At 43.0% G+C, this 24,501-nt stretch overlaps 1 protein-coding gene across 4 annotated transcripts in view; it reads left to right on the forward strand.

The window, feature by feature from the left end:
• Positions 1-24,501, forward strand: part of adad1 (adenosine deaminase domain containing 1 (testis-specific)) — a 65,133-nt gene that overhangs the window by 35,812 nt on the left and 4,820 nt on the right. For 3 of the 4 annotated variants that reach the window (XM_055647219.1, XM_055647239.1, XM_055647208.1), the window contains exons 7-12: positions 1,366-1,492; positions 5,660-5,827; positions 6,375-6,607; positions 17,344-17,581; positions 21,053-21,185; positions 24,004-24,124. In XM_055647219.1, coding sequence (XP_055503194.1) covers positions 1,366-1,492; positions 5,660-5,827; positions 6,375-6,607; positions 17,344-17,581; positions 21,053-21,185; positions 24,004-24,120 — 1,016 coding nt within the window. In that variant the 3' untranslated portion in view covers positions 24,121-24,124. The remainder of the gene's footprint in view (positions 1-1,365; positions 1,493-5,659; positions 5,828-6,374; positions 6,608-17,343; positions 17,582-21,052; positions 21,186-24,003; positions 24,125-24,501) is intronic. The other variant, XM_055647227.1, reaches the window with a different exon arrangement.

A 24,501-nucleotide genomic window follows, 5' to 3' on the forward strand; every position in this document is an offset into this window, starting at 1 on the left:
TTAGCGTAGATTAGGAAGGTAGCGCGGGCGGCTTGAATCTCTCAATCCGTCAACCAATTTTTAGTTAATTCTAGTATTTTACTGGTCATCCTACAGATTTTGTTGTTTGATGCTTTATGAAAATATGCCACATCTGCTGGTTTTCCTCATCTATTAAACCAGTTACATGCTCAAGGATGCAGTAGGTTTGTCAAGTATGATTTCTCCTCCTGAAACCCATTTTTGCTTTGTCTAATCTCACTGAAATTTATTATCATATCATTATTGCCTGTATTCTGTGCTTTGAGTCAATATTCATATTGCAGAAATCTGTGAAGAAATCACCATCCCTGTAAGAAGAGATTACCCCTCGGGTCTGTTTTAAATCTTTCCCCACTCACAAGTCTAAGCCTGCCCATTCTTTCCCTCTAACTCAGCATTTTGACTCCTAGCAACATTTTTGTAAATCATTGCACCCTTTCCAGTTTAATATTGTTTTTCTTATTGCATGTTAACCGAAACAGTACACATTACCCCAAGTGTAGCTGATCCAATGTCTTATATAACTGCAACATAAGATCCAATCCCTGCACTCAATGCCCTGACTGATGACAGCAACATGCCAAATGACTACTTCATCATTCTGTCTACCTGTGACATTGCTTTCAGGGAAGTATGTACTTCTAGGTCGCTTTATTCTACAATACTCCTCAGGGCCCTACTGTTCACTGTGAAAGTCTTACCCTGATTTGACTTCCCAAAATGCAACAGCTTGCTCTTCTCTGAATAGATCGCCCTTTGTAATTTCTTGGCCCACGTACCTAGCTGATCAAGATCCCGTGGCAATATCTGACAACGACTTTCACTGTCTACAATACCTCCCATTTTACTGCCATATTCAACCTAACTAACCTTGCCGTGTACATTCTCAACCAAATAATTTAAATAATAACAAATAACAACGGGTCTAGCTCTCTAAGAGGATTAGATAGGCACAACATCTCGTCTGAAAAACAACTTTCCACCATCACTGCATCCGACCATTACACCAATTTGTTTCCAGTTAGCTAGTTCTTCAACCCAATACACTGGCCGTAGCAGCCAAAAATTATAAGGCATGCCTGGGATAAAGTAATTTTGGTGGGGTTGTTGGGTTGATATGGAGTGAATGAATAACCACTTGGTCTATGAAGTCCAATTCAAACTGTGAGGTTAAAGGACGATTAGAAATGCAAACTGATATGGATTTGTCAAATCGAGATGGGAGGTGATTCATAGCAACAAATCACAATCACAGTAATAAATGTTGGTGTAATAGCTAGTTTTCTGCTATATGTTCTTTAGAGCTAATTTTATGGAAAATGTTACTTTATTTTTTTAATTCAGATGGGCAGCCTTGTGAAGTCATTGCAATTGGAACAGGAGAGAGGAACTGTAATGATCCCTTGTATTCTGAAGGCCGAATTGTTCACGATTCCCATGCTGTGGTCACCGCAAGACGCTCTCTGTTGAGGTAAAGGATACAAAATTGTAAATTCATTATTAGATGTATAAGGCTGCAAACACTTATTAAATTGGATGTCATATAGAAGGTAAAGATGGTGCTCCACAACTATGGATAAAATAAATTGTGGGTGTGTCATCATAGATGACAGCCACATAAGACAAAAGAAAAAAGTTATAGTATTATTAAAAAATTTCATAACCTTTTGGCCCAATTCAGTGATTGCAGTGTGGTCAGTTTGCTGAGCTAGAGAGGGTGCAGATCAGGTTTGCAAGGTTGTTACCTGAATTGGTGAGCTTGAATTATCAGGAGAGATTGGATAGGCTAAATGTATTTTTTTTGGAGTGAAGGAAGCCAAGAAGTAGCCATGATAGAGGTGTATGAAATTGAGAGGCACAAACAGAATAGATAGCCAATGTTTCCCATGGTAAGCTTATCTAAAACGAGAGGGCAATGGGTTCGGGTGAGTAGGAGGAGATCCAATGAGTAAATTTTATACACAGTTTGTATCTGGAATGTCAAGTGTCTTGTGTCCCGCAAAGGAACAATGACATTTCTTCTTGCAGCAGCACAACAGGTATGTGTAAACAGTAGTCAATAGATAACACAACAAACATACAATAGAGGTCAATGAATTAAAAAAATATATAGTACAAAAAAGAAAACAAAGTTCGTCGTGCAATTCAGTTAGATTGAAGTTTGGCGTTAAGTTGGAATTCATAGTGTTCAATAGCTTGATGGTTGTTGGGAAGAAGCTGTTCCTGAACATGGACATTACAGTTTTCAGACTCCAAAACCTTTTTCCCAATGTGGGTCCTTGATGTTGCTGACTGCCTTTTAGAGACAGCGCCTCTTATAGATCCCTTCAATGGTGGAGAAGTCACTTCCCATGTAGTGTCCACCACTTTGTAATCTCCTTTGTTTCTGGGCGTTTGAGTTGCCAAACCAGGCCGAGATGCAACCAGTCAATATGCTCTCTACCGTACACCTGTAGCATTCCAGAGAATGTTCGTCAATACACCACATCTTCTCAATCTTCCGAGGAAGTAGAGGCGTTGATGGGTTTTCTTTATGATTACATCAATGTGCTGGGTCCAGGATAGATTTTTAGAGATATCTATATCCAGGAATTTATTGGCACTCTCCGCCACCGTCCGGCTGATGAAGACAGATTTGTGGATTCTCTGCCTTCCTCTTCTAAAGTCCACAATCAGGAGGTGGTGAAGACAGGAACAGTAGGAACATTTAATCTGGTCCGAATATTAATAGGTACTGAAGGAGCAGAGCATGGAGGGATATGGAATGAACGCAGAAAAATGGGATTAGTATAGATAGACTTGATGGTTAGAATAAATGTGATGGGCTGAAGTGCCTTTTTATATGCTGTCCAATTAGATTCTTTAGCAGCGAATTCTCCATTGGTATATCCTGGCTAATGTTCATGCTTCACCCAATATCATCCAAATAAGTGTTCTGATCATTTTGTAATGGCCAATGGTAAGGCCTTGGGGAGGATGCTAGAAGCACTGCATCATCTATGGAAATAATCCAAGTTAACAGGTTCATCAGATGTTACTTTATGCATACTGGCTGCTTTATTTCCTACATAAAAACAGTAACCATACTTCAAAATCAGTACTTAATTGGCTGTAAATGTGTGGATCATATCTTATGAAAGGAAAGTTTAGGTATATCATTGTAATCTATTGAGTTACAGTGAAAAACTGTTCATTCCAAGAGCTCTCCCGAGTTTGCCCTGATTCGCGATTGACGGTAATGGCCACTCGTCGGTACTCTGGGCTCTTGTGGACATTTTTCAACAAGTTGAAAAAATCTTCACGAGTCTTCCAGTGCTTACCTGCCGTTAGCGAGTCTTCCCTAGTACCTGCCGTTAGCGTGTCTTCCCGAGTACCTGCCGTTAGCGTAACGAGCTGCTGAGAGACATCCCCGAGCTCCGACGTACCCGCTATGTTCATTCTCCGTGCTTACCACGAGTTTGATTTTTTTTAAACTCGGGAGAGCTCTTGGATTGAACTCGTACCGTGGATGTAACTAAAAGGAACTGCAGCTGCTGATTTATATCGAAGATAGATACAAAATGCTGGATTAGCGCATCGGGTCAGGCAGTATCTCTGGAGAGAATGAATAGGTGTTGTTTTGGGTCAGGGCCCTTCAGACTGATAGTAGGGTGTGGGGGGTGGCCATGGAGACGGGTCGTTCTTCTATCCCACCTCCTCCCCCACGATATGAAGAAGGATCCTGACCTGAAACGCCAGCTATCCATTTTCTCCAGAGATGCTGCCTGACCCGCTGAGTTACTCCAGCATTTGTGTCGCTTGAGTATAGAAATTGGGACTGGATGTCACTTTGTGTCCATCTTCAGTATAAACCAGCATCTGCAGTTCCTTTCCACACATAGTTGGGACATTATGTTACACTTGTACAAGATGTTGGTGAAGCCACACTTGGAGTACTGCGTTAATTTTCGGTCACCCTGCAATACGAAGCCTAGAAGAAAGCAGCTTGAAGTGGGCCGAGACGATTTACGTGGATGTTGCCAGGACTTGAGGAGCTGAGCTACTGTGGAATGTTGGAACGGGCTAGGACTTTATTCCTTGGAGCACAGGAGGCTGAGGGGTGATCTTATAGAGGTGTATAAAATCACGAGGGGAATAGATAAGATAGATTTACAGATTCATTTACTCAGGGTAAGGGAATCAAAACAAGAGGACATTTTTTAGGTGAGGGGCAAAATGTAATAAAAACCTGAGGGTCGACTTTTTTACTCTGGGTGAGCTACGTTGAGGCACAATAACATAATTTAAAAGACTTTTGGACAGATACATGGATAGAAAAGGTTTAGAGGGATATGGGCCAACGCAGCCAAATGGGACCAGATAAATGGGGCATTTTGGTCGGCATGGACGAGTAGGGTCAAAGGGCTGCATTAGACACATCCCTCCAAACCTTTCCCATCCATGTACCTTGTCCATCATCCTCAACAATCCCTCAGTCATTTCACTAAAAACTCCATCCATTTGTCTCCAATGCAATTTATCTTTTTCCAATCCCTGATAAATGTCCATTTATTAGTTCATGACCAGAGGAATATCTCCACTGTCTCCCACCCCACCATCCCAGATTATTGATTCTTTATGTTCCTAATCACTAAGGTTAGATTGACTTTTGTTTTTGATTAAATGTGTAACATTCAAGTCTCCTATCCTCTGAGACTACTCTCTGAATCTTTGGATCATCCATCGACTATGGTTATTACCACTGCGATTTTCATCCTCTCAACAATATAGAATGTATTGCATTGTAAACTTGTGCATCTTTCCATCAAGCCTATTGTGTACCTCAACTATCTCTTAGACTCTGATAGCGTCATCATCTTCCTTGGTGGAGACGCATAGATTACTCATTTACTGTTTTAGTCATGCCCTCTGTATCTATAAATAGCTTCCCATTGTGGTTGCCACTTGGTTCAAACCTATCTTATTATCTGTTAAATATTAATTTTGCCCAGAAGGTATTTCTGTTTATTTTACAGTCTATTCCTGTATTTGCTGCTTTACGTTTCTGTATCTATTAATGACTTGTTAATACATTACTAATACATTTTTTTTGCTTAACCACTTAACCTGCCTGTATTCTATTATATCATATTTACTGTTTGATCCTTGCATTGTTGACATGTTTGAATCTAATATACGCATTTGTTTCCACTATGGAATGATCTCTGGTTGTAAATAGCCGAGACTCCACCACTGTCCCTGCAGCACCCAAATAGTTGCACCTGAAAGACTACATTTTCCTGCTTGAAAGCCTATTTCCTTCGCTCCATAGATGCTGCTGCACCCGCTGAGTTTCTCCAGCTTTTTTGTGTAACCTACATTTTCCTGCTTCCTTGTGCAAGTACTTGGAGAACTGATCCTTCCATCCCTCCCAACTCTTCTTTCTCAAATAACAATGTTACATCTGCAGCTTTTCACCTCATCTTGTCCATCCACTGAAATATTGAAGTATTTCCTCAAGACACTACTTAATGTGATTTCTAATGGTGCATTCACATTTAAATATTTTCTTACATGGGGTCCAAGCATAGAACAATTGCATTAGAGTTTGTTGTGTTGGTGAAATTCATTGTTTCATGTATACTTATGCAATTTTCAGGTATCTCTACAGACATCTCCTAATGTTCTACAACAAAAATCCTGATGTGGTGAGCCAGTCCATTTTTTGCAACGATTCTGGAAGAAAAGTTCTCATTGTTAAGGATCGTACAAACTTTCATCTCTATTTGAATCAGCTGCCAAAGGGGGCTGCTCAGATTAAACAGCTGTAAGTGGCCATGACAAGGATGTATCAAATTAATAAAATCTTATTAAGTTGTATATGATATAGTTTCATTGTCACAGTAAAACTCTGTTGATTCGTCATACTCAGGACTTTGGGCCAGACCATCAGTTTTTCTAAATTATCACATAGTATGTAATACACATTTTAATTTACTTTCTAATCAACCCAGAAAGTTTCAAGAGTGCGCGGCCAATAAAAGATTTCAGTTTGGCAGAAACTGGCATTTGATCTTGTTACAATATGGCAAATCTTTTTGCTAATCCTGACCTTGACCTCAACAAATCCTTCACCCAATTTCCAGATGTTTCTGTTGCTGCAATGCTTGCCAATGACAGCAAAATCTGGACCTCGTTCATTCTCCACCTCAGCCCCATGCAACTTGATTTCTTAATCCAGATATTATTTGCACTCAATTTGGTAATCTATCTTTTTTCCTTTATTTCCTATAAGATTACTGACTCGCCTTATTTTACATTAATTGCATTATTTTTACTTGTATTAATAATATGCTATGTTTTTATATGCACAGGCATTTGGCTCCTCATTCAATATCAACATACCATACAAATAAAGAAATGGAACTTCATGTTATTTTGGATGGAAAAGTGTTTTCAACAAGTCATTGCAGTGCTGAAGTAACTGGTGCTAGAATGTGTAGCATGTCTGCCAGTGACAAGCTGACTCGTTGGGAGGTGCTTGGAATTCAAGGAGCATTACTTTGTCATTTCATTGAGCCCATTTATATTAGCAGCATTCTTCTTGGTAAGTTTCATGCTTCAATCCATAGGAGGTTGATATTCTGCTAATATGCTTATTTTTAAATTGTGTATTATGGACATCTAATTTTTAAAATTCAGCCTATTGAAATATATTGCCACTGATCATATTTTTTAACCTTGATATAATTTAATTTCCATTAGTTTGGGTCCCTTGCAGCAGTACCTACCATACTCAACTAGTTCTCGTCTGGCATCTCTCTTTGGCAGTTGTTATTCCTGGAGTGTGTTAATTAGGCCTAAGCATTAGAATAGCTCTGTGGGTCTCCGATCATACTGTCCAGCCAAGTCTGTTCCATGCGCCAGCCAGGACTGTACAGTAAAACCCCAATAATCCATTATCCTATCATTTAAAAATCCCAATGCTTCGACATCTGACTTGCAAGTACACTGAGTTCTCATTATCCATGGATTTGGTGTTGACATCCTCAAGGTTATCTATGAGATACTGGGAGCTTATGCTGGGATTCTAGTTATTGTTGGAAACACTGGTGGTCTGGAATGTAGGCTGGGACCTGGAATTGTTTACAAGATACAAGATACATTTAATAGTAAGATTAAACGAGAACTTACCAGTTTGAAGTTTGATCTGTATTTTATGAGGAGGAACGTTGAGGGAATACATGAAAGAAACCCGCTTACGACGCATGCGTGTCATCCTTCAAAGCAGCGGTGTGAGGTCACAGATACCCTATATTGACCTAAAATAGCAAGATTATCAAAGAGATACCAGCTCAAGATTTGACCCTATGAGGGTGGGAGCGGAGGGCATGTATTCCCTCAACGTTCCTCCTCATAAAATACAGATCAAACTTCAAACTGGTAAGTTCTCGTTTAATCTTACTATTTTACTTCGGAGTCACGTGAGGGACTCCATGAAAGATTTCAAAGCTCTGTGACCTCATGCCGTGGAAACGAGTCCATGCTTCACAACTGCCTTGGTAGTTAGAGAGAAATTGTTAATTATATTCAAAGCATTCATACCAATTATTTAATGGAAATGATAAATAATATCGAATTAATTGAAATCATAACCCTGTATTCTTCAGGGATAAATTATCATACAGAACTTAAAATTGGTCCCCGAAAACACGTTCCCATACTGCTAACTGGTTTGTTAACATTTCTGAAACGTATTCTCCAACAACCATCCTGCAATCCTGATGATTTGGTCCATGGATACATCAAGGCGTTTTGCTGCAGATGTAGCTGCAGCCCTGGTGGGGTGAAAATTAAATATGTTATTGTCCACTCCCGCCTATCAGACCATTTCGCGGTGGCAGAAATATGGGATATGCGTTACACTCTATGGTACAGTATCTTAAAGCTGATTAAACGCCAATTCCTTGCCTCTGATAGCCTTTTTTCTTACTGTATAACAAAACCGTACTTTACTATACAGAAGCATTGTCCTCCGGGTAGGCCATCAATTCTATGACCTGCCCCGCTAATCCTGGCCTATTTTGTTTAATAATACGGTCCTGGATCACAAACCTCAATCTTCGTGCCGCAATAGTGAAGCCATCCAGTCTTACTTTTAGCAATAACTGGAGCTTATACACTATGACTAGCGCTATCAGCATACCATTTCTAGTTAGTTATCCAGATTTAACGCTGTAGCCGGCGACCAATTTCTTAGCAAGATCAAAGCCACACTTACATTCCAAATATAGTTATGTTACTGTTTCTTGCCATTAATAACTTGACAATGCACTTTCGGCATTATTCACAGTGCTGAAACACAGTCCTCGATATTGCAGGCTGGTAAGCAACTGTAGCACCCCCGGAACATCCTTATTTCTGTGGTCCAGAAAGTTATCATGGCAGTAATTAGTCCATTTTAATAGGACCTAAATACTGTTATAGAGTAGACCTTCTTCGTGCTGCTGTGATCATGTCCACAGTTCTATCGATAGCCCCATGACCCATAGCGGTGTTATAGAGTCTACAACCTACTAAATCAATATTTACTATGACATGGATAGCTATCCTCAGTTACTGGATGCTCCAGCAACTTAGGACTACGGCTATCGTTATACATAGTTCCAGCACCATGTCCTGTACCCCGGGAAAACCATAGTTGGGTAAGCCAATCAGGTACTAAGACATCCCAATGCCGATTCCTGTTGAATGTCCCTTCGTACCCCAAATTTATAACTAGACAAGGAGGTAATACATAAATGGAAACCCCTCCCGTAGTGCAGTGAAAAACAGCATCTGTAGCTTCTGCCTCAGGATCTGGTATCAATGATACATACCTCGGTAACTGGTGATTTAACCCCGGATGCAATTCTAATATCCGGCCTTACCTACTTTACTGATTTTAGCAAATTCCATCTATCCAACATCCATTTAGTACTTCCAATAATTTTTCGTGGCCTGGTGTCTGCCACTGATTTAGTATCCCTGGTAGATATGTAGCCCATAACCAAATATTCCTTTGGACACACCATTCCCAACTTTAATTTGCCAATTCATCACAAGCTGGTGATATCTTTCCACCCATATGACTTAAATATGCCATCACCGAGGTATTATCTATCTACCATCTAGCATGCTGCAGTTTCATTCCTGAGCAATAAGCTTTTTGCCCATGAAATGCACTTAACATTTCTAACCCTTAGTGTTATGTAGGTTAGCTTCTTATATATTCCATCTCCCCCATAGCTCGAGATGGTATCAATTGTACCATAACCAATTGCACTGGCGTCTGTTTGTAATAGCACAGACGGGTTGTGAATAACTATTGGGTTTGGAGCAATACTTAACATTGTGTTCCCCACATTGTAATTCTTTTATAGCTTCTATCATTTTCCCCATTGGCCAAAATAAATGACCTCTATAATATATGCACCCATAAAACTCTGTGGCTTTCCATATTAGTAAAGTCATTAACATATTAAATGTGTTAATGTTGTCAATTTTGACTTAAGTGGATGGATAATGAATCCCAGCTGTTCAAACAATTGTTTAGTGGCAACCACTGGCTAACATGCCGATTCATAAGTTATTCCCACAATAAGGATATCATCCAACTATACCATTACTCTATGATTTTGGTATTGCAGCAGTCCCAACGCTGGTTTACAATATTTCCCCCTGTTGGATATTGAGTAGCAAGGATCTTAAAGATTAATACTTGCCATACAGTAGCCTGCTGAACACTAAGTCTTTAGCACTGCTAAAAATATCCATTTTTAAAATGAATATATTGCACAACATTGTGAAGTATTGATAATCCATAATAATACGGCAACCCCCATCTTTCTTATTTCTAATAAAGATATTTTAGACAAATCCTGTTGTTCAGGTTTGGTTTATTCCATTACCAGCATGTATCTGTCCGGTATATGTTGTACTGGAGGGTTTTGTTTGTGTAGAAACTCTATCAGATATCCCTTAAAACTGCTAAGGATATATCTGTCCATAGATATATTACACCACGCTTCAACATGAAGTTGCAATATCCCTCCAACTTCCGTGCTCCCTATTAATGCTGGAGCCCCAAATTCACCTACCTCCATGGTATTGGTGGTAACCAAGTTATTTTTCTTGGTTTCATATGCGGTTGTGGAGAGCCTAATGGTTAATGTTACTTATGCATCTTCCACAGTGGTCGTCCCGGCCCAAACCCTAAACAGGACGCTGCTGCTGGGTACCTCTGCCCAATTCTTTGTAGTATAATACAAAAACACTACCTCGCTTAGGATGCACATGAGGTTAATGTCTTCCCCAGATAACCTTTGGATGCTTTAATCAGCCCCAAAGTGAAGCCTCCTCGCCAATTCTTTACCTGTTTAGACAGGTCTCCCCCCCCAAATAACGGGGTGTATAGCCCTTTGCTTACATAGTATAGCGAACTAGGGTCTAGAGCTGGCTTAATGGCCCTTCAAACTGCACATTCCAAAAAAATAGTGCTAATGGCATCCTTGTGGTCACTAATATTGTACACCTTATTTAACATGCGGCCCAAAGCTGTTATGCCCGCCATGAGACCTTTCAGAGTATTACGGATTTTCCCAACTCCTAACGGCCTTCCCAACATGTCTGCAAATGCACCTGTGACAATGGCTACATTAAGAGCACCACAATATTCCGGGGTATAGAAGCCTTGCCAATACTTCAGCAAAATATTAGCTTGAAGTTGATGGGTGGACACACAGTCCTTCAATACTCACAGCCATCCTCTCGCAATCATTCTCCGTGAGTTCTGCTGGCAGTACTGCTCATCATGTTCGGCAGGTTGTTTTCCCCCCCTTCAATAGGGGACAGTGGCTCCATCACCTGCTCAGGCTTTACCCCGTCAGACCTTCCATACCCTCCTAAGAGGCGTCCGACATTTCATGCAGCCCATATGGGAAACTGCTGTGGGACTTATATTATTATTTGCCCACTGTGGCTACCTCCAATCCCGGAGCCTGCCAATATGGAGAATTTTACTCCAGCAAACCGCTCCAGCCGACTTACATGCTCTCGGGCACTCGTCGTCGCGGGTGCTTAATATATGGGACCGCTCCTGCCGACCTTGGTGCTCTCGGGCACTAGTCGCACGCGGTATATCCCACAGCCCGTCCTCATGCCTACGGGCACTGGACCGTTCCCCATGGTCCTGGTCCTCACGGGCACCTCTACCCATTTAGGGTGAAGTTTGGCACTCGCTCCCATCTGGGAGATGCTGGTGCCGACATTTATAGCTGGCTGCTGCTGGTCATTAAACAACAGCCCTTCAGCTCTATACTGACATCAGTAGCTGGCTCCCTGCTGTTCAGCATCCCACCAGTAACGACCTGTGGCTGTGGCCTGCCTTCCTTAGGTGGCTCCCTGCTGTTCAGCAACACACCAGTCTCTTCAGAAATACAGCAAGCACTCTGGAAAAAGCACCAAAAAAGGTAAGGGAAATTTGTTCTTACCTGTACTGGTTTTCAGCCTGCCGTTTTCGGAGGAACGTCCTTCCTCCCGCAGCCCCACGGACCCCGTAGCACAGGTCCATGGGCTGCTGTCCCCGATGTCAGCTCTCTCTCTCTCCCCGGGTGGTGCAGCTGCTTTAATCAGCTGCGGAGCGCCGAACGACTGCGTCTAAAAATAGACCCGACTTGGTCTAGAAACTCCCCGGGCCGTGTAGCTTAGTTTCCCGCCCGGCAGCAGTGTCTTGCCGGTGCGGGGAGCAACGTCGGGCACAGCTGTTCTGTGCTAAAAATAGCCGTTTGGGAATCCCCTCCAGAGGGTTCGCGCTAACGGCTGCTGCTGGCTGGTTCTGGCTGCAACATTTCTACAGTCTCCCTCCAGCTCCTGCAGCTTCTTGTATTTCCTACCTGCAAGGTAAGTGGAAAAATTTTGCAGTCTCTTACCTGCTTCTTTGCCTTTCTCTCTAGGGAGACGTCGTCTCCCACTTCTGACTCCTTCAATGCGTGTATGCGATATGACACGCATGCGTCGTAAGCGGGTTTCTTTCATGGAGTCCCTCACGTGACTCCGAAGTAAAATTCACTTTATTCACTCATGTGTTGTACTTCCAGTGGCACTGGTGTCAGCAGCCTCCACCTACAGCCCGGTATCTTTTTGTTTTTTTGTTTATTTAGTTTGAAAAGTGTGTCTTTTTGTGTTTTTTTGTGTTTTTATGTGGGGGAAGAGGGCACGGTGCGGGGGATACCGTCCTTCAGCCGCTTCCTGGTGAGGACGCGACTATTATTCGAGTCGCGTCCTCGCTCCCCCCCCCCTCCCCCCACAGCGGCCTACCTACCTGGATTGGCGCGGCCTTTCCTGCCGGGATCGACCGGAGCTCCAGCAGCGGCGGGACAGCGCTGGAACATCGCGGGGCTGGCGATGCCTTACCGGGGGTCGCCGTCTGGAGCCCGGAGTGCTGGACCTGCTGCACCGACATCCTGGAGCTGCGGTTTGCGGAGCTCCCAACGCGGGCGGCGCTGATGGACAGCGCGGGGTCCTGTGACTCTGACCGGCTCGCCTGCGGACTTAGGAGCTGCAGACATCGGTGGTGGGGAAGATGCTGGAGTCAATTATAAAAGATGAGATAGCAAACATTTGGATAGCAGTAACAGGATCGGTCCGAGTCAGCATGGATTTACTAAGGGGAAATCATGCTTGACTAATCTTCTGGAATTTTTTGAAGATGTAACTAGGAAAATGGACAAGGGAGAGCCAGTGGATGTAGTGTACCTGGACTTTCAAAAAAGCATTTGATAAGGTCCCACAAAGGAGATTGGTGGGCAAAATTAGGGCACATGGTTTTGGGGGTAGAGTGCTGACATGAGGAAGTACGATGGGATCTGGGTGTCCTTGTACATCAGTCTATGAAAGTAAGCATGCAGGTATAAGCAGGCAGTGAAGAAAACGAATGGCATGTTGGCCTTTATAACAAGAGGAGTCGAGTATAGGAGCAAAGAGGTCCTTCTGCAGTTGTACAGAGCCCTAGTGAGACCACACCTGGAGTATTGTGTGCAGTTATGGCCCCCTAATTTGAGGAAGGACATTCTTGCTATTGAGGGAGTGCAGCGTAGGTTTACAAGGTTAATTCCCGGATGGCGGGATTGTCATCTGCTGAGAGAATGAAGCAGCTTGGCTTGTACACTCTGGAGTCTAGAAGGATGAGAGGGCATCTCATTGAAAGATATAAGATTGTTAAGGGTTTGGACACGCTAGAGGCAGGAAACATGTTCCCGATGTTGGGGGAGTCCAGAACCAGGGGCCACAGTTTAAGAATAAGGAGTAAGCCATTTAGAACGGAGACGAGGAAACACTTTTTCTCACAGAGAGTGGTGAGTCTGTGGAATTCTCTGCCTCGGAGGGTTCTCTGGATGCTTTCAAGAGCGAGCTAGATAGGGCTCTTAAAAATAGCGGTCAGGGGATATGGGGAGAATTCGCAGTCTGGCTGGGTAGAGCAGAGCAGGGCGTAGATGCTTCTTAAATAACTCGGACATGACCTTATAGAAAGGCGTTCTCAGTCCCATAAGCTCACGGCTGTAATCAGGAACAATCCGAAACTTGCATTCTTCAACTTCAACCATGCCCAACTTTTTTTGCTGCTCGGAGGATATTTTCCATCAAATGCATAAAGTGAAACCGAACAATCAGATGTCTCGGTTTGTCTTTGAAACCGGGTTTCTTCCCAACCCTGTGTGCGTTATCCAAAATTGGAAGATTTTCAAACTGCTCGATGTGGAAAGTCTCCTTTAACATTCTAGGGGCATAATTTATAGCATTGTCCCAATTTGCTCCAAAACTCCTTTCATCATTCCTTCCAAACTGCAGAATCTTCTGTCCATTTCTTCACTCATTTTCGATATGGTTTCTGGCTTCTAAGTTAGTGGAGCCAGAAGCCACGCCTTCACCACACTCCTTCCTTGGAGAGGTTTTTTTTTGCTCTTGTCTCCATCCTTTACACGGTTGAAGTGTATAAAAGTGTTACCAACATTTTAAAAGAGATTATTCCGTGTCTTGAAATTAAGTAATATTGAAAGAGTGGTAGCAAGGAGTTAAGTTAAGGGAGCATGCGATATGCAACCTTACAGCATGCTGCCACTAGAGAGAGCTAATCTACACAATCTGGCTCTCAATGTCAGTAAGACCAAGGAACTGATTGTGGACTTTGGAAAAGGAAGGATGAGGACTCATAAACCCATCCAAATCGACAGGAGATAGTCAAAAGCTCCAAACTCCAGGGCGTGCATATTTCTGAAGATCTTTCCTGGACCCAGCACACTGATGCAATTATATAGAACGCACATCAACACCTCTGCTTCCTGAGAAGATTACGGAGATTTGGTATATCTGTGGATTCTCTGGTACAGTAGAAAGTTTATTGACTGGTAGCATCACAGCCTGGTTCGGCAACTTGTTTGCCCAGGAGTGATGAAGACTGCAAAAAGTTGCAAACACTGCCCAGGTCCATCACAGGTTCTGATCACACACTCTTTTTACCCCTGCCATCTGGAAGAAGGTACAGGAACCTGAAAAAAATGAATGTCCAGATTCAGGAGCAGCTTCTTCCCTATGGTCATCAGGCTATTAAACACTACAACCTCAAATAAGCTCTGAATTACCGTATTTCCTGGCAATGAAGACGCACATGCGTCAAAGACGCACCCCCATTTTGAGTTGCTATATTTGGGGGGAAAAGGCTGGCGGGATATAGAATTTCTCACGCTCAAAAAAAATAAAAAATAAATAATAAAAATAAAGTAACAATTCAATTTGCTCAAAGCTTCCAGATCTCCTGACTGACTGAATGGGTGGGGGGTGATGGCAGGTGGAGAGATGGTGGGAAAAACGGGAGCACACCCGGGCAAGTTAAATCAGTTGTCGGCTAAAGGAACGCACTTTATTTTGGAGTTAGCAAATCTTCCCTTGCACGTCTCCAGTTGGTTCAGAATGCTGCTGCTCGCCTTTTAACTGGAACACGTAAAAGGGAGCACATAACGCCTATTCTGGCCTCCCTCCACTGGCTGCCTGTGTGCTTTAGAGTTCATTTTAAGATTCTTTTATTTGTTTTTAAATCTTTAAATGGTCTCGCCCCGCCTTATCTCTCTGAGCTGCTTCATCCCTACGCTCCTGCTCGGTGCCTCGGGTCAGCTGATCAGCTGCTCCTGGAGGTACCGAGGTCGAAGCGGAAGCTCAGAGGGGATAGAGCCTTCTCTGTTGCTGCTCCGACATTATGGAACACTCTACCTTTGCACATTAGACAGGCCCCTTCACTGTCCATTTTCAAAGCTAATCTTAAAACCCTTTTCTATTCCTTGGCTTTTGACCCTGCATGAGACTTTGCTCCTGTTTTAGTGTTTCTATTGTTTTTACTGTCTTTATTGTTTTGTTTTATGTTTATGATTAGTCATGTATAGCACTTTGTTGCAACAGCGGTTATTTTTAAAGTGCTCTATAAATAAAGTTCAGTTCAGTTGTGATCTTATTGAATGACTATATTAGTTCAAGGGACCAATTGGGGGGAGAGTTCCTTTCACAGCATGTGGGGAGTGTGGCCCGGGTCAGCACAGACAGGAGCGTTGAGAAGGAGGGGGTCGGGGATCGTGCCAGCAACTCCCTCACCGCTGCTGCGACGCCCTGGACACGGAGCCACCGCATTATGGCCGAGGAGGGAAGTAGCTCAGATGGCTGCGAGCGGCCACTGGGACCGGACAGCAGAACTGGCCGCCACCTCAGCGCATTCTGCCGGCCTGCTCACTTCTGGCAGTGCTCTCTGTTTGAACACCTCTCTCCTGCCGCTCATGTCAGCCGCTTCCCGCAAATCCTTAAATTCCGACTGCCGCCGGGAGCAGGACATGGCCTCACCTGCTGCGCTGGGTGATGCTGCATGGCATTAACCGCCTGGTTCGTGTCTTTCAAGAGCAAAGATAGAGCGGGTCAGCGGGCGATAAATAACAGGACAGTGGGCGGTGGAGCTTACTCCTGTGTCAGCGTGAGTGACCTCAATTGGTTACTTGATCGCACTGACACCGGAGTAAGCTCCACTGGCCGCTCGCAGCCACATGAGCTACTTCCCTCCATGGCGGCAGTCGGAATTTAAGGCGCGGTGAATAAGTGAGATGCTGGCATGATGCCGACCCCCTCCTCAACTCTCCTGTCAGTGCTGACCCAGGCACGCTGCAAAAGGAACTCCCCCCCCCCCCCCCCCCCCCCCCCCCCCCCCCCCCCCCCCCCCCCCCCCCCCCCCCCCCCCCCCCCCCCCCCCCCCCCCCCCCCCCCCCCCCGCAGCGCTGTCCTCTTAGAGCCGCTTCCTATCAGCTGCCAACAATGATAGATAGACTTGGTTATCCCTCAGTACAGCCTACAGCAACATCGTTCTTGATGTTGCTGTACTGAGGGATACCCAAGTCTATCTTTCTTGGCTAACAACCTAACCTTCGGCCTCCAAGACGGCGGTACATTTTCGTGCCTTATTTTTGGGTAAAAAAAATAGCATCGTCTTTGCTGGGAAATACGGTAGTTGTATTATTATTATTGCACTATTATTTTTTTTTTTGTTTGTTGTGTGTGTGCGTGTGTATACACACATTGAACTTTTTGTTTAAGAAGGAACTGCAGATGCTGGAAAATCGAAGGTAGACAAAAGAAGAAGGGTCTCGACCCGAAACGTTGCCTATTTCCTTCGCTCCATAGATGCTGCCTCACCCGCTGAGTTTCTCCAACATTTTTGTCTACCTTTGATTTTCCAGCATCTGGAGTTCCTTCTTAAACATTTTGTCTGCTCCACTGCAAAATCTCCTCAAGGTTGTATGCCTACTTTGAAGAAGTTCTCCTCCCTCCGAAGACAGTTTAACAACCTCCTCTCTCACTGCCCCCTTCTGATTTCCCCCTTCCCTCCAACTACGACCACATCCTAACCCACACCCAGTACCACAGCCACGTTTGCTTTCTCGGGACTTGCCTGCGCCTCCAAAGAAGAAGGGTCTTTACCCGAAACGTTGCCTATTTCCTTTGCTTCGTAGATGCTGCCTCACCCGTTGAGTTTACCCGGCTTTACCTACTGAAAAGATACCAACTTTTGTTTTGGTACAAGTGATGGATTTCTGAATCCCGCACCTGGTAACATTTTCTGTTCACTGCCTTTTGTTTGACTAGCTGTTGGCATGTCAGACAATAAATTTGGTGTAACTTTATTAGTGGTGTGCTTTGTACCCTGCCTGTAAGAACATTTAACAGTAAATTCTATTCATCCTTCAATGTTTGTAAAATAATATTTTAATCTTCCAGGTGATGACAGCTGTTTGGACACACGAGGAGTTGAGGTTGCAATTAAACATCGTATCGATGATTCGCTAACTTCAAAACTCCCAGATTTCTATATTGTCAGCAAACCACATATAAGCCTTACAGAGGCTGCTTTTCCTTGCCAGTCAAATGCTGTTTATAAATCTCTCAGCCTGAATTGGTCTCAGTCAGATGGGTTAATAGAAGTGGTGAATGGTGCAGCAGGAAAGATTGCTGAAAGGTAAAGTACCATTAGTAATACATTTACATGTGTAAATTATTCCATTTCAGTGTGAATTATCTTCAATGTAACAAATTTCACTGGAACGGAACACTTCAGCTTGCTAAATTTTAAATTAAGTATGCTGTTCTCAAATGTACTAGATAGGGTCATAGAGTCCAACAGCATGAAATCAGACCCTTTGGCCCAACTTGCCCACACCAGCCAACATGTCCCATCTTCACTTGTCCTGCGTTTAGCCCATATCCCTCTAAACCCTTCCTATCCATGTACCTGTCTTAAATATTGTGATATAATGTGCCTCATCTACCTACTCTGGCAACTCATTCCATACACCTACCACCCTTTGTGTGAAAAAGTTACCCCTCAGATTCCTATTAAATCTTTCCCCCCTCACCTTAAACCTATGTCCTCTGGTTCTCGATTCCCTAATCTGGGCATGAGTGTGCATCTACCTGATCTATACTTCTCATGATTTTACACACCTCTGTAAGATTTCCCCTCATCCTCCTGCGCTCCAAGGAATAGTCCTAGCCTGCTCAACCTCTCCCTTTAGATGAGGCCATCGAGTCCTGGCAACATCCTCATATATAAAAGGTTTGAGAAGGAACTGCAGATACTGGAAAATCGAAGGTACACAAAAAAGCTGGAGAAACGTTGCCTATTTCCTTCGCTCCATAGATGCAGCTGCACCCGCTGAGTTTCTCCAGCTTTTTTTGTGTATCATCCTCATATATAATCCTTAAATAGATTTTTTTTCCCAATAATTTATAGCAAAATTATTTAATCTCTTGAGAAACATACCGTGAGTCAGAGGTCATCTCTTTTCCTCTCAATTTCTAAAAAGTCTCTGACTAATTGATTGTCTTCTGTCATCTGGCCTATCCCCAACTATATTGCAAACCTCCAGCTGTTATATTTTTATACTCTGCTTTTGATCGATTCTTTATTCAGCGTTTCAAGGACCTTGTTGTGGTGGAGAAGCTTGTGTGCTCCTGAGATCCTGAGAGCGCTGCTGTCTGGAGCTATGCTCCTGGTAGTGTCACCCATGGCGGTAAGGTCGAGGGGGAGGTCTCTGACAAAGAGCAATCCGACCAAGACCTCAATGGTGGAACAGGCGGAGTACGATGGCTGACTTTAGTACGAGCGTCACAACGGCTGGGAAGGCGGACGAAGGCTGTAGCAGAAAAGGTTCACCGGTTGTCTTGGACTCCATGCCACTGGATTCTGACCCAGATCTGTCAACGGCCATGGGGTGGTTGTCTGTGCACCAGTCTCCCCACGTTAAACAAAGTCACGCACAGGCGTTTCGAGTGTCCGTCGATGATGATGACAGTGAGGTACAATCTTGCTTACAGAAGCATCACAGGCACATACATTCAGAAAAAAATATATACATAAATTGCACATCAAATTCTAAAAGAAAGAAAACTGCAAAAACAAGACATTAGTGCACAAACATAATTAGAAAAATAAAAGTACATTAATAGTGCAAGAGATAGGCCATAGAGTTCCATTGTCGAGATTAGGCTTCTGTCGATTGGTTCAATAACCTGATAGCGTAGGAAAGTAGTTGTACTTGAACCTGGTGGTGTGGACTTCGGGCTTCTGTACCTTCTGCCTGATGGTAGCAGTGAGAAGAGTACATTCAATGGTGGAACAGGAGGACAAGAGAAGAGTTGGGGGAAATTTTTGATGATAGATGCCACCTTCTTGAGGCATCGCCTCATACATATGTTTTGGATGGAGAGGCAGACTGCCCGTGATAAATCAGGTTGAGTCCGTCGCTTTCTGCAGGCTCCTGCATTGGAGTGCGTTGAAATTGCCATATCCCACCATGATGCAACCAGTTAGGATACTTACTTCAGTAATCTGTAGAGATTTGTTAAATTATTTAGTGACATGCAGAAGAAATTAGAGGCATAAGCTCACCACATTCATCTTTGCACCTATGCACTGGGTCCCGGACCATTTACCTGAGATGTTAGTGTGAGTGCGAGGAATTTGAAGCTGCTACCTCTCCCTTACTGACCCACCAATAAAAACTGGCGAGTGGTTTCCTGGCGCCCTTTCCGAAATTAACGATCAATTCTTTGGTCTTGTTGACATTGGGCGAAAGGTGGTTGTTGTGGCACCACTCCACCAGTTCTATCTCCTGTACGCTGATTCACCACCACCTGTGATTTGTCCAACCACAATGGTGTCATTGGCAAATACATACATGGGATTGGAGCTGTGATTAGTCACACGGACATGGGTGTAAAGGGAGTAGAGCAGAAGACAGTGCACCTGTGTTTGTAGTCAATGGGGAGGAGATGTTACCGATGCGTAATGATTGAGACCCGCTGATGAGGAAGTTAAGGATCCAGTTGTAAAGGGAAGTGCAGAGCCCCTGGTCTTAGAGTTTGGTGATGAATTTGCAGGGATGATGGTGTTGAACACTGAGCTGCATGCCATGAACAGCAGCGTGATGTAAATATTCCCGTTATCCAAAATCCAGAGCAGACTTGCGAGCCAGTCGGATGGCATTTGCTGTTGATCTGCTATGGCGATGGGCAAATTGAAGTATATCTTTGGTAGGAGAAGCCTTCTGATGATTTGTGCAGTTTGGGTGGCCTTATCGACTGCTGCTCCAAACGTGTGTAACTACATTTAGCATGTGTATTTCTTGACCAATTTGGAAAGCTCCAGTCACCCAACTAAAAGCTTTTCAAGAATTGAGGAGGGGTCTACTACATTTAAGTTAGCATCTCTTGCAGATCAAACTACCGAACAAAAAACATGCATTGCCATCAACTTTGTCTGTTTAATCAATATATTTCTTCATCTAAATCCTTGTGTGTGAACATTAAATTACAGCCCCTATTTATCCTGCTCAACTCTCAATGTCAATATCTTTATTAGGGAGATACAGCAAATACATGGGTCCTCTAACCAACTAAATGTATGCCAACCATCACCACCCATTTACACTCATCCTACATTAATGTTACATTTTTCATTCCCACATTCTGAACTTCCCCATAATCTCAACATTTATCTCGATCGTAGGGCAATTTAGAATGGCCCATTCACCTGCCGACCTGCATATTTTTGGGATGGAGGAGCTGCAGCACCCAACATCTGGTTTGTATCTTAGTGTTACCATGCATTGAGATGCAGAAGTCTATTCCTTTCTGTAGTATTACTTGCGCACCAGTGGAAGGTGCTAGGTGAATAGAATCTTTCGACTGCTGTGATAAGGGCAAACGGTAATAATGAATAAATGATGCTTCTCGGAGTGCCTAGCGGATCAGAATGCAACCATTGACAGGTGTTCTGTTGCTGTGTGTGAAGAGTGTGATCCAATCCCCATTAGGTACCCTCATAGCAGTGGGATGTTATTCCATGATTCCTAAGGTTCATTTTTTGTGGTGTATAATGTTTATTGTTAATTTAACAACAGATGAAAAAGTGTCATTTGTTTTTAAGCTCACCATTTAAAAGCGGTACCTCCATGACCAGTCGTTTATGCAAAGCAGCTATGCTCAGTCGCTTCTATCTTGTTGCTAAAGAAGCAAGTCGAGAAGATCTATCAGCAGTTCCAACGTATCACGCAGCTAAGGTAAAGTTACCTTCTGTTTGAGGAAATAAATGTTCGCTTTTGTTCAGAATTGTTGCATTTCATCACTGCAAGTTATTTCGAAAGTTAGGCTAAACTTTCTGGAGTAGAAATGGCTGTCTTAACTGAATGTAAGTAGCTGCTGCAATTAGATCTGAGATTTTGATTTATTTATAGCGAGGCTAGGTAAGCATTCCCATCCCCCCAATTGCAGTTGAAAGTGCACCTCTATGTACAATTCCTCATGCACTTAAAGAAATTAAAGTCTGAGGTTTTTGTTTTAAGGAAATTTAATGTGATTAGCATATTAATACATTTTCTTCAGCTGATAATTACAAAATGTTATGTAGGGATTCATAGTTAAGAACTGGAGTTCTCTGCATTTCATTAACAACTCGGGTGAAATAGCAATGGAGTACATTCCTGGTGACTTCTTGACAGCTCAGCTACCCTTCTGTCTTGGTTAGAGAGTTAGTGGGGATTTCTAAGATAAAAATTAATTTTGTTTCTAGATACACATCCATACCCCGTCTAACACCATTTTTAAAACGTTAACTCGGTTCTGACGACTACTTTCATTGACAAGGCTCAAATGTTGGTGATGCTTTAACAACTTTGTGTTGTATGATGCTTATAGTATTCAACATTTGCCCGATTACAATCAAAATCCATCTCTGGGTGCATCATGCCCAAATCACAAAGATGAAATACTTTGGATTGTTAGACACTTCGTATTGCAATGTTCAGTTGCCTGACATTTATGATTTGTAATTTGATTTCATTAACAACTGGTTTCTTTTCCTGATAGTGGGAAATGCTATAATTAGAGTATTATTTCACTCTTATCAACCCTTTGAGTTTAAAAACAGAACTGCAGATGCTGATTTACCAAGGAAAGACCCCAAATCCTTGGATAACTCAGCAGGACAGGCAGCATCCCTGGAGAACATGGATAGGAGATGTTTTCAGACCCTTCATCAGACTGATTGCAGGGGTGGGAGAAAGGACAACGCTTTGTCCTCCCAGGATGCTGCCTGACCCACTGAGTTTCTAAATACTCCAGCATTTGGTGTCAACATTTAGTTTGAATGGAATGCTTAGACTCACGATGGAGTACTTACCTTGTTGCAGCCCTCCCCTTCTGAAGTATTTTGTACTTTTTCCACATTTTGTTACATTACCGCCTTATTCTAAAATGGATTCAGTTCATTTTGTTATCATCCATCTATACCCCATAATAAAAAAGCAAAAACAGGTGTTTAGAAATTTTTGCAATGTAATTAAAAATAACTGAAATATCACATTTAAATACGTATTCAGACCCTTCACTCGGTACTTTGTTGAGGCACCTTTGACAGCGATTACAGCCTCAAGTCTTCTTTGGTATGACGCTACAAGCTTGGCACACCTATATTTGGGTAATTTCTCCCATTCTTCTCTGTAGATCCTTTCAAGCTCTGTCAGGTTGGATGGGGAGCGTCGATGCACAGCTATTTTCAGGTCCCTCCGGAGATGTCCGATCGGGTTCAAGTTGGGGCTCTGGCTGGGCCACTCAAGGACATTCACAGACTTGTCACGAAGCCACTCCTGCTTTGTCTTGGCTGTGTGCTTAGGGTCATTGTCCTGTTGGAAGGTGAACCTCTGCCCCAATCTGAGGTCCAGAACACTGGAGCAGGTTTTCACCAAGGATCTCTCTGTACTTTGCTCCGTTCATCTTTCCCTCGATGCTGACTAGTCTCCCAGTTCCTGCTGCTGAAAAACAGTCCTTCCAGGTGAATCAGAGGTTGACGTGCATGTCCTCTAACCTATTCTACTGCACCTGGTGTTCCGATGATAGTCTCCTGTACATCGGCAAGACCAAGCATCGATGGATTTGCCAAACACTGATGCTCAGTCAGCCAAGGCCTATTGAATCTCCTCATTGTTAACCATTATAACTCTTCCCATTCCAATGCTGACTTTTCTGACCTCCGCCTCCTCCATTTCCACGGTGAAGCCACATGCAAATGAGAAGAACACTTTATATTCTACTTGGGTAGCTTACAATTGAATGGTATGAACACTGAATTCACTCATTTTAGGTAACTATATAACCCTGCCCCTCTCCCCATGTGCCCCATCTGGACTCGCACCTATTTGACTCCTCCCATTCCACCTATATGCTGGCTCGAAGGGCTGAATGGCCTACTCCTGCACCTATTGTTTATATATTCCTCCTACTAGCTTCACAATTTGCAACTCTTCAATCCTTTTGCCTCGCATCTTCTGTCTTTTCATCTCTGACCTTTGTCCAATCATCTGCCTATCAAGAAACCCTCCTCTATCAACCTACTATCTGGCAGGCTCTTTCCTGCCCCTCCTTTCTTGCAACTCCCCCCCACCTCCAGTCATCTATCCATGTTTTCCAAAGATGCTGCCTGGCCCACTGAGATATACCAGCAATTTGTGTATTCAATTCATATCTGTGCTTTGAAGATATTGTTTGTATTTGTATAATGCAAACTACTTTAGGCTGTCTGTTGGTGTTTGCTTTCTCGGGTCTTAATTTTGTTTTTGGTTTCCACTTCATTGAAATTGGATATTCAGTATGATTAATATTTTTTAAATAATTGATTTAAAAATGATTGCCGAGTAGCTGCATTTTTTAAAACATTTGTTTGAAGACACTAGAAAACATTGAAGACACTAGACATGCGCAGTAGAATAGTCTGTATATGGGACAGAAATCCAAGTTAATATCATAGCATGCTGTGCATTTTCCATTGTTGGTTCAGATTCCCTGTATTAATGTTTACCTACTTTAATTTTTCATACTTTCTAGATGATGTCAAAAGCATATCAAGAAGCTAAAGCTCTACTCAAATCATCACTGGAGCATCATGGTTTTGGTACCTGGCTGGCCAAGAATGCAAATGCAGAAGTGTTTCATATGCAATGAGTAGGTATGTTGCAAAACCTACCTGAAGCGTCGTTGAAAATCTGCCCCAGCCCGTGTGTGTGATTTTGGCGCTGTTTTGAGGGGGCGGGTTTAAAACGTGATTTTTACTAGGCTGTTGCAATCGAAAATGTTCAGCCTAGTAAATCATTAACGAAAAATCGCTGAAAGACCCCGTCGCAAAAGGTAATATTAGTTTTTATGGCCTTGTATAATAGTTATAGTAGTTTAAAAATCACTCTCTAAACCCGCGACCTCTCGCAGCCCCAGGGTTTTATAAAGCAAACAATTAAAGGTATGTACCTTATTTTTACATTAAAAAGGGCTTCTTTAGAACCCTTTATACAAAGTTTACTATTGCGAGTAGCTCATTTTGGCCCCATT

Source organism: Leucoraja erinacea, chromosome 1, assembly GCF_028641065.1.
Source record: "Leucoraja erinacea ecotype New England chromosome 1, Leri_hhj_1, whole genome shotgun sequence".
NCBI lineage: Eukaryota > Metazoa > Chordata > Chondrichthyes > Rajiformes > Rajidae > Leucoraja > Leucoraja erinaceus.